The 11,450-nt window shown below is 37.0% G+C and overlaps 1 protein-coding gene across 1 annotated transcript in view; it reads right to left on the reverse strand.

The window, feature by feature from the left end:
* The window catches only part of SMC1B (structural maintenance of chromosomes 1B), a 36,912-nt gene extending 25,846 nt beyond the window's left edge, over positions 1–11,066 (reverse strand). Inside the window, exons 1-9 of the mRNA XM_009817065.2 lie at positions 10,958–11,066; positions 9,271–9,459; positions 8,615–8,727; positions 7,273–7,476; positions 6,654–6,892; positions 5,951–6,209; positions 4,343–4,483; positions 1,993–2,075; positions 735–942 (exon numbers count right to left, since the gene is read on the reverse strand). Coding sequence (XP_009815367.2) covers positions 735–942; positions 1,993–2,075; positions 4,343–4,483; positions 5,951–6,209; positions 6,654–6,892; positions 7,273–7,476; positions 8,615–8,727; positions 9,271–9,459; positions 10,958–11,066 — 1,545 coding nt within the window. The remainder of the gene's footprint in view (positions 1–734; positions 943–1,992; positions 2,076–4,342; positions 4,484–5,950; positions 6,210–6,653; positions 6,893–7,272; positions 7,477–8,614; positions 8,728–9,270; positions 9,460–10,957) is intronic.
* Between the last annotated feature and the right edge of the window lie 384 nt (positions 11,067–11,450).

Below are 11,450 nucleotides of genomic sequence, written 5' to 3' on the forward strand. Positions count from 1 at the left end.
TAAACATTAAAGAAAAAAAAAAAAGACGCCCAGCTTGTACATCTCAACTGACTAGGTATATCAAAAAGGATTGATTATACTAAGACATACTCAGAGACCAACTATTCAATTGATTAGATTTATTAAAAAGTTCTTATTTGGAATGGCTTCCAGCATTGGAGTAAATATTTTAAGTGTCAATAAAAAGGTGTAACTATGCCTCATAAAACTATCAATATCTGCTGACAATTCTGAATCAGTACACAAAACACTTAATGGCCTTACTGAAGAGTAATTTAAGTAAAGTATGGTAAATGATAAGCAAAGACAGACCATTTGGCAACATAAAAATCTCATGCACCTAAGCAAAATTGTCCTTTGGAAGAAGTATTCTTTCAGGAATAAATGGTCTCACAGCTAAACTTACTCACTTTGAGTAAGTCAAAAATATGTTTGAGGACAGAAGAAAACAAAACCAAAAAGTAGAAGTAAATAAACACCACAAAAATCACACAAAAGATCAAAATTATTCTTTGACGTAAGCAGTAATCTATTTCTGGGAACTGTGAAAAATAACAACAGTATATGATGCTATTCTTTCAGTAATACTATTTCACCAAGTATACTCAAGCAAGCATAAAGTTTAAAATAATATTCAAGACAACCCAATTTACTCTAGTTGCTTACTCAGCCTAAAGCAGAACTCTTAAATCTTAGTTCTAAAACAAGGCATTTAAATGAGGCCATTCAATTACCACAGAATCCGGGTATAGTCTTTTGAGACTTTCCAAGATCTCTGCTTTCATTTGCTGACGCCTTCCTTCATGGTAATCAATTTTGGCATTCTGCAGTTCACCAACTATTTTGTTCAATTCTTCATTCACTTCAGCCATTCGTATCGCTGAATTTTCAATTTCCTTAGTTAGCGCTTCCTCTTGCTGTTTTTTCTCTGCTAACGACTCACTTTGAACAGAAAGAAAAAGAGCAAAACAATTTACTACTTAATTTATACAAGCTTTTAGCTTATAAAATTAAAGTCATTCTATGGTCACAGACTATGAAAATCAAAGATTTTAAGTATCTATAAGAAGCTACTTCTTACGCCAAGTTGCATTCTATAGTTAAGCTATTTTAAGGTTTCAAAATTGAGTTCAAGTGAGAGTTTTTGCCTGCGTAACACGCAACCACACTGTTTCATCCTCCATCAAGAAAAGGTCTGATATTGTACAACTAAGAAGGACTGAGAATTCTCGTGCAAAATTACGACTCACTTTACATACTTACCAAAGTCACTAAGGCTCTACCACACTCTGCGACACTACTTAATTAAAATAATTTTGCATCACACCAATCACAGCAGGTCTGCTGCTCCCTGTCCATGGCAGAACTTTGTTCAGTAAACAGACAGCATAAAGCCAAAGCACACACTACAAATGCATAGGAAAAGATAGGTTGGGGAAAAAAAAAAAAAAAAAAAAAAAATCTCTGGGGATCACCTACTCCGACCTCCTGCATAAAACACGGGCTAATGTCAAAGTTAGTTCAGGTTGCTCAATGAAGGGCTTATATACCTTATTTCACAATGAGTAATAATCAGATAGAAGACAAGACCCAGGAAGCAAGAACTGAGCTGTGCTCCTAACAAACAATGTAAGTATTAATGCTTAAGTATTAAGCAGCATAAGTAGATGCAGCATAAGTACAGAACTGCCCTGTTCTCTCGCTCAGTGTTTGTACACTAATAGCCCCATATCCTACCCATAATGACACAATTTGCACACCTACAAGAAATTAGAAGCAATTATAAAACTGGTTTCAAACAAAATATGGATGAATCATACTTCCTACCATATTTTGACAGCTAAAATAACTGAAATATTAATTAGAATTAGTAAGAATTCTAATTCTTATTAAAATTTGAAAGAATAGAAAAGAATTAGAAACCTGTTATGCTAATTTGAAAAATATGTAATACACAACAAATCCAGTTAGCTTTTAATTTTTTAAACATACGTGCACATCTTGGCATATTCTTCCAACTTCTCTATTCGTTTTTTATGCTCTTCTATCTGTTCCACAGTGTGTTTTATGTTTTCCTATAGAATCACAAATAGAACGCGTTAACAACAAACCAGAGGAAAACAACAGTTTTATAGCAAGATACAAAGCTTTTACTTCAGAACAAGTACTGAGACAGATCTTTTCTTCCTTGTTGTTATTTCATGCTGAAGTAATACCATCTCTTTTTCAATAGTAGATGCCAAATTGCACCACGAATAATAAAGGAAAATTATTTTATCAAGGCCATGACTGGATTTTTCGTGTTCGGCTACAGTTCAGAGAAAGCCTCTTCAGCACAAAGAATCATGACACCATCAAATAAAACAACTTTAAACATAGCGTTAGTGAATTGCAGGTGTTAAAAAAAGGTGCTTTTCTTGGCCCAAGATTAACAGCTTTTTCCTAAGAAGGGCACATGAAGAAGTTGACATAGATGTTCCAAACTGACACAAAATCATTGCACTAAAAAACAAACCAACAGTGAAACAAGTATTTTCAGTTATTCAAATTGAATAAAAATTATATCAGCTAAAGGAAATGAAAGGGAAAAAAAGTTGTTACCTACACATTTTATTATGCCTTAATTTAACTTCTGACATCCTTGTGACCTTTTGAATAGCTCTAGGGATGAAGAGTCCACAACCTCTTTGTGCATCCGCTTCAATGTTTGACTATCCTCAAGATGAAATAGCTTACCTAATAGCTATTCGGAATTTCCCGTGTTCTAAGTTGCGCCTGTTGTCTCCCATCCTTTCACTGTGCACCTCTAGAATGAGTGTGGCTCTATCTTATTCATACCCTCCGATTAAGTAACTGCAGACAGCAGTAAGGTCTCCCCTTCACCTCTCCTTCTGCAGGCAAAACAGACCCAGCTCTGTCCACCTTTCCTCATAAGCCAAGTTCTCCAGCCCCAGGCATCTTGGTAGCTCTCTGCTGGACTCACTGCAGGATGCCATGATCTTTTATTTTACTGGGGAGCCCAGAACTGGACAAAGCATGCTAGATGTGGTCACATAGATGCCGAATTGTGAGGAGTGATCAACAATGTCAGTAGTACAGATAAGTAATGCCAGCTCTGAATGGTCAGACATGCATTTTATGAACTCTCAGGTATCCCTTATTTCCTTCTCAACAGCACAATGGGATTTGCAGAGTTTTAGAAGCACAAGCAATAGAATTTATTTCACTTCTAGATACTAACTAGGTTTTCCTGGTAACTAGTACTTCAGAGAGAAAAAGCGGTATTGTATGAATACTTGTACATCCATTTGCTCTTAACTTGGATATCATGGCAAGGATGACTTTACATCCTCACAGATATACAGTAAAAGGCAGACTCTTCCATACAAGCAAGTACAAGAACGAGGTGTTAGGAATTCTAGAACTGGTAAAGTCTCATTGAATGCATTTTTAAGGTTTCTGAACATAAGGAGTCTCCTCCAAACCTTGACTCCATAACTAAATGGTGAAGAAACACATGTTGCCTCTAACTTCTTTGTAGGTGACAAAACTGCAAGGTTAGTGTAGTTTGGGGAAAAAAAAAAGAAAAAAAAAAAGAGGCAAAAAAACCTAAACACCCAATAGGGCAAGGTTTCCAGCAAAAGACAGATCGTCAGCTGAGCTTCTGTCCTTTCTACTTCTATCAGAAGCATCACGCGAAGTTGAACAATGACTTGGGGAATAATTTTTCTAAAAGAGAACATCAGGCATGGTGACCGACTCATAAGTGAAAAATGTAGGTATTTTATTGCTACACGTTTGGATTTGCAATGATAAAAGAAATCAGAAACAAATGACAGCAATGATCTGTATTCACACCGAACACCGTGTCTTTGAAGTGCAATGGAAGAGTGGACACTAAGGAGATTTTTCCAACTACAATACACACAACTGACCTTAAAACACTTCAGCAAAAAGGTAGCCGTGATCAAAATAAACCTTTAAAGGGTGTGAGTATCATACAGATATACAACAGCGGTAGAACATCTCAAAAAGAAAAACTACACTTACAAAACTGATTACAGTTAAGCATGTGTTCCGAGTAACTAAAATATTAGAGCCAAAGCTTTCAAAACCAAATCCTCAGTGTGGGCCCATACAACCATTCTCTGAACAAATTTAGAAGCCATTTTGCTAAACCTGTTGCAATATGAAAACTGAACTAACACTTGCAATGTATTTCCTTTGCTGAAGATCTGTTTACGTCAAAGCATTTAACACATTTATATAGACATTTATACCAGAGGGAGGGTTAGAGAAACATTTTTCTCCTTAAAACATAGTTCTAGCTTGATACAAATACCTCAACTTCTTTCTTCTTCCTCCGATTAAGTTTCAGCCTTTCTTGATCTGCTTTTTCCTCCCAACGAAGTTTTCCTAGCTGCTGGGTTAGTGTAGCTACTTTCTTTCTTGCTATTTCCTTCAGCTCTTTATAGCGCTCCAACTGGACAAATAACATGAAAAAACATTCACTCCACTGAAAGTGGGAAGACTCATGTTGCTACAGCCTCAATTAATAATTACCTACTTCATCATAATTAAGATTATGAAAACCACCCAATTCTCCAGAAGACCTTTCTGGCTACTAACTGCATTATAAGTTGTTATATTTTATTAGAGAAATATTCAGCCCAAAGCTTAAACTTAATAGTTCTTGCCTATGGTCTTGTTTTAGATTTCTAATTACTTTTATTTTTCAGGAAAGTTTATAAAGTTTACAGTACTTCATAGTCAATCTTAAGGTTAACACTAAGTTTTTGCACAGCCCAAAATCAGTGCAAGTTTTGGTATTTATAATTAAAGCATTCTCATGTTATCACTTTTTTTTTTTTAAGGTGAACCTATAAAACAACATTTTAAACAATCCTTCAAAGCTATGACGAACTGACCAAATGCCTCTAAAGTGCAGAGTAGGAAGATTCACAAGCTAAAAGAACAACCCTGCAGGTTCTCCATTAACTGATCAGAAACTACTTTAAGGAAGAGACAATGGAGAAAAGAAGCTAGCACTTAGTTTTAAAAGTGTTTCTGGCCACACGGTTGCAAAGATATCTTCTTCAAATGTGAATTTACTGTAAAGTGATGCAGTCCTTTCATTCTAGAACAACTTAAAACAGCTCACAAGTGAGCTACCTCAGTTTTACATTCTGACCCACAGTAGATGGCACGTATACTAACAAGTCTTGTTTGCATTTTTGTCGTCGTCTTGTTTTTTCCCCTAATTGAAGATGTATTTCTGTACCTCAGCTGACAAGCCATTTCTCAAAAATTACCTTCTCTCCCTGATACCCTACTGAATGTTTTCAGTATCCTACTGTCCCACAACGTACCATGTGGACTTCCCAAGAACAAGCGGGGAAAAAAACCCCACCAAACCAGAGAGAACAACCTAGCCATGGACAATTACATGTCGTTATAATCCTAATCCACAGATGACAGTCCCTATATACAACCCTTCTGAAGTTTCCATCAAACTCTTCTCAACTCCTTGTTCACTGAAAATTCACCGCTTCCTCTAATAAGGTATCTTCTCACATTGCTTACAAGATGCATTTCATACCCTAGGAGAGATGCTTACCATTTCCAATCTCACAATGGTAAATTTCTAAGTCTCTACGCAATTTAGGTTTACTTCCTAGAAGTGTTCCACATTTGGAACTTCTGTGAGATCTGACTTTTCCCCCATCCCAAAAAAGAGACAGCCCACTCCCCCAAAAGGCTGTATCATAATTTCTCTTCATCTGATGAAACCGTCTCTAAATAAGTCATAATTTTGTTTTTGTTTGAGCTCAACAGCAAAAAGACCATTACAAATTACAGGTTATCGGTGAAACAATGGTTTGTTTCTTTGTTATCAGTGGGGATTTTTGGACTTCACTAGTAAACAGTACTTTTTGGCCTCCCGATTCACCTGACTTTCTTCCAGCTCAATCTCTGCTGCTCTCTGTAGTATCTCCTCTTCAGTTTTCTTTTCAAATGCTCTCCGTGCCTTTTCAATATCATTCAATTCTACCTCTAGTTCTTTTATGTTCTGCTTTTCCTTATCACAGGATTTCTCCTTGTCCCTTAGAGATTTTTTAGACACTTCTACTTTCTTGATTTGGTAGGAAGTGTTTTCCTTTGCTTTTATGTAGAGGGATCTCTGCTGAATCAGTGATGCTTCCAAAGTCCTAAAAACAAAACAAAACCAGAACAAACAAACACCCCAACCAACCAATAACCACAAAACCACACACACAAAAAAAGAACAACTCCCTCCCAACCACACGTGCAAACAAATAATCAGTTGGCAACTGCAAGGTTACATACCCACAGCTGTTTTTTTTTTTTTTTTTTTCAATACCCACTGAAAATAGAAATTCAAGGAGTGAAGCATAACCTAAAAAATTTAATAGCAAACAAGTATTTATGTAACGAAATTACTGACAACGTGGGCATAGTGGTGGAGGTGAAATCAATGTCTAGATACTACTTTAGTAAACTGCTACAAACTGACTTCTATAGTGTTGGGATATCACCCAACTGCTTTAACAGGAAATGCACGCCTACCAAGCAATTCCCAGTGCAGACTATGCTTTGACTCAACTATCAGACTATCCGATTGGAAAACATACTTAATTTCTCTTTCCGTGTGCTGTTGGTCTCTGTTTAGTTCACCAAGCACTTTCTTCTTGGCTCTAAATGCATCCTCTGCTGTAGAAAGTGAATCTTTCTTGATACGAGCCTCCATATTCTTTTCATCCAAACTTTTTTTCACAAAGTCAATGTTTTTTTCGTTGTGATAAAGCCTGAAAAGCTGCAGCTGTATCCTTTCTTCATCTAGTTCCTTGAGAAGCATCTGATAATGCTCTGCCTACCAACATTAAAATTTTATTTTATTTATAAAAAGCATTTTTTATCACTAGCAGTCTGATTTCAAGTCCAAAGTGATGTAAAAGATGATGTACCAGTAGCTGTAATTCCAGTAATGTGCACTAATCATAAAACTCAGACATGTAAGTCAACACAAATTAATTATGCTGGCAAATCTACAGTTTCATTTATTTAGATTTTATTATATGTATTCCTCTATCCTTTTAAATTATACTAAGTTATATATTATACAATACTAAAAAAACACTAGATGAAAAACAACCGAAGTTTGGTTTTTTTTTTTTTTTAAACTGTGTTTAAGTTCATAAAAGATGCAAAATCTGAGATCTTAATATGCAAAAAGGAATAATTTTGAGTTACCTCCTCTTTTTCTATCTTTGCTTGTTTACGTTCTGCTGCAACACTTTTTTTCTTGTTATAATTAAACTGTGCATCCTCTTCTGCTTGCTGCATTTTTTTCTTTTTTCGTTCATAGTCTTCAGCATATTCCCATGAATTACTGATTTTTTCAAAAAGTTGCGTTCTCTCCTTCGGCTTCTTCATTGCAATTGATTCTACTGTTCCCTAAAACAAAATTGCAAAGAAATGCAGCAATGTCAGTCATTATGTTGTCTAATGATGAATTTCTTCTCTAAGATCACATAGTACAGATTTATCTCCTGATATATTTATGGTTAACAGAATTGGATGGAAATACTTTTAGATTCAAATCCAATGAAAAGTTTAATAACCAAAGGAATACCACCTAGCCACCTCACCTAATTAAACGGCATCACTAAAAATTTTACAGTGTCAGATACTATCTACAAAAAACACCTTTGAACTAAATCTACCTGAAATCAGTAAGCAGAATGACAAAACTAAACGTTCTTAGCCTCTTTAAAGGAACTGAAACTATTTTCAATGAAAAATAAACTAACACCCCTCCCCAGCCGAAATCAATGCACCAGAAGATTACATAACTCCCAAAGGTAATGGGCACACACTTTTTGTCCATGCCTTAGCTGCTCAAATCTTCACTGATCTGAAGGAATTACCATTTTCAGTAAAGTGTAGGAAATAGGTTTTGTGATTTTGTTCTACCTATAAAGTGGGTAAATGCCCTCATCATAGAAACTATTATCACAATAAGAATCCATATATAGGGTTTCTATAAGAGGGAAAAATCAGTTCTTCCTTGGGAATTTTCCTCAGCAACTGTAAGGAAGACAATCCTGTGAAATATATTCCTCATAAGTATATGGCATTTCTGACCTATATTGTTAAATACTTGTGAACTAATAACCCAGTACGATTTTCAGTCTCTCAATCTTAACAAAAAATCCCATACATTTTCATGCATCTTGACTAGTAGGAGTATTTTAAGACAAAATTATCTTTTCCTATTTAAAACACTCCTAGAATTTAATACACTAAACATTTATAAACAGAGACCTACATTTTCTTATATACTCTGAATAACACAAGTACTCAATTTCTTCCAGGTTAGCTTCTTTCTTACTAGTGCACTCACGTACACACAGAACCCATTATTTCCATTTTGCAGTCGTGTAATTGTTGGCTGAGGTCAGGAAGAAGTGTATTAGCTTGAAATCACCTAATGGTGCCCTCTTTTCTGTCAAATAGGTAACTGTGTACTCATACGAAATAATCTCAGCAGCTTTTATTTTCCTTATGAAGAAATAATACCCTAAATGCTCACCTGAAAAATAAAACAATTCCTGGCTTTCACAAGTACGCCTAGTTTTTCAAGTTCAGATATGTAGGTAGATCGGCTGACAGATTTATCATTGAAAAGAAATTCAGAACAACTACCTAAAGGAGGAAAGAAAAAAAAAATTACCATAGAATGGCTAAAACACAAATTCATAGGAAAAGAACAAAACTAGTGGAACAATTTAACTGAGCAATTTCTTCAAAGAAGAAAATACATTTCAATTATTCCCTTAGTCACTTCAGTAGTTTCATTTTTCTGTATGAAAATTCTACTTGCATACTTCCAAAAGGTATTGACAGATGCTTAAGTGCTCATGCCTGCAAGGTGTCAGACCCCATTTTCCAGCGCCTACACCACCTGCATATTCTAAGTGAAAATCTACAGATCAAAGTATGATGCAAAGAACATATATTAATCACTTGTTTAATTTTTAACTTTGTCTCAGTATGTTTTTCCAGTTATAACACTTGTCTATCAAAATGCTACTGAAGGTCTATAAGAACTATTGTAATACTCATGGGCTTAATCCACCCAAATATGAAAGAATATTAGGCACCTGAAATTCAAAGCTGAATATTCCTGATCTCAATTTTTTATACATCAGACAACAGAAAGTACATGCAACAGAATCTACTACCTACCACGGATAACTCTTGAAAATGTTTTTTCTTCCCCATCTTCTTCGCAATACACTATCTTCACACTAGCTGTAGAAGAAACTGGTTTTCCAACATGTGCTCCATGAATAAGTTCTCTAACACTTTTAACTCGCAAATTAGATGTCTTTTCACACATCACAAAACTAACAGCATCCATTATGTTAGATTTTCCTTAAAAAAATAAAAATTAAAAAAATTGCTTTGACATGGCAGAAATGAAAGGCATTTGATTAACTAAAAACACATACATAAATGCATGTCTTTATTCTATTTCTAATTCTGTACTTAATTGAGGAAAAAATATTTTATATAATAAGTAAGTTTCTAAGATGTAATACACTGGCGCAGATAATAAGCCCGTCTGTAGTAAAAATAATCACAAAACTGATACGTTGTTTTTTCGGCCTTGTTCAACAAATTTTTCTTACACAGGCATCTCTAGAGGTCATTACTTAAACTGAGCAAGCAACATCATAATCCTTACTTGGTAGTTTACTTTATAGAATGCAGTCAGTGAGGTTTGCTGCATAAGCACGCCAAAACTTTTCCACTAGAACTCCAGTGTTCTAAAGAACACAAATACTTTCCTAGATCCATTCACCACAGCAATAAAATTCTCTGATCATACTCTTTAGACAAAAATTCTCTTAATTGAATCCTCTTTTTGCTTTTCCCCTTTTGTCTTGAGCATTTCTGTTGACAGCTTAATTATTTTCTGCCTTCAACCTTGCTAGTTTGGCAATATTTTGACTTATTCTCCAAAATATTAGAAAAGGAGGGCTACTAGGAAAGATAGATAAATAAAAGAATCAATTCAGAGATTACACAGTATTCACAAATTTTCTCCCTGGATTCATCTATAAAATGTATTCAGATTTAACTGGAAGAGTACCTGGAAAAAGTATCCATAATTTTGAGACTTTCCAATACAGAACAGTGGGGATGGAATGATAACGAATATGGTAATAATGCTAAACAATAGTTATTTACATTCACAGATCTCACTTCAATTAGATAAGCGAAGGAACAACAGGATCTAAAAATCTAAATCATGAACTAAATCATTAACAGACTGGGGAAACTAAGATCAAATGCTAAGTCCAGCCTTGTGGGTCTTTGTTAGGACAGCCCTCACCTCCTATCATATTGTTCTCTGGCAAACAGAAGGCAAAATCCCATTTGTTGAATGGAACTTTCAGAAGAAGTCAATCAAATTTTAAGAAGTTACAGCACCCACAGCATAACAATGTGGAGTCACATCTACAAATGAAGGGAAATTCCTTCAACCACCCCATCTCTCTCCTGTGCTGGAAAAAATCTATACTTTCAGTTAAAAGAAGAATGGCAGATCAGGAGCCTCCAAAACTTTGCTTGTGCTGCCACCCCCTCAGGTGCATATGAAGAGACTTTAAGCAGGCTCCTAAGAGTCTTCCCCTCTGCAAAGCCCTGCATCTCTACTCCTCAATCGGCGAACTATCACCACCCTCGCCCCTCCAGTGCAGCTGCGCTGGCCCTATTCCCGGGCCTGGGCCTGCACCTGCATTGCTGTTTCCTCCCCATCAGGCCTGTGGTGTTCACAGGAAAGAGCTGGCAAAGACCCCAAAACAAACCTCAATCCTAATAGCTACAGGGGAGAACCAGCCGCCCACCCCGGCCCCCAGCCTGCTACCTGATCCATTGGGCCCGATGATGCAGTTGAACTTCATGAAGGGGCCGATAACCTGGTGCCCCCGCCATGACTTGAAGTCCTTCATCACCAGCAGCTTCAGGTAACCCATCCCTGCAGCAGTGGGTAGGAGGAGCTGAGGCCGTTAGCTCGTTAACTTTCCACTCCTCCCGCCCAAGATTTAAATAATCAACGAGTATATTTCACTAGTTTGTCCTCCGGGGGAGGGAAAACCCCCTCCACCTGCGCTGGGCCCCCTCCCCCGGCCTCTCCCCTCAGCAGGCAGCGCCACCGACAGCGCGCCCTCAACGCCCCCTCAACGCCCGCCCGCCTCGTGCTGGCAGCCGCGCGGCCTCGCCACCTTGGGCGGCAATGGCGCACGCGCGCCGAGGGGGCATGGCAAACAGGGAAGGGGCGGGGCTCCCGTTTCCATCGCGACCCCGTGTGTTGTTCTCTTGGCGGGTAGCTGCTGCGGTCGCGCTTCGCTCCTGACCGT

Source organism: Gavia stellata, chromosome 4, assembly GCF_030936135.1.
Source record: "Gavia stellata isolate bGavSte3 chromosome 4, bGavSte3.hap2, whole genome shotgun sequence".
NCBI lineage: Eukaryota > Metazoa > Chordata > Aves > Gaviiformes > Gaviidae > Gavia > Gavia stellata.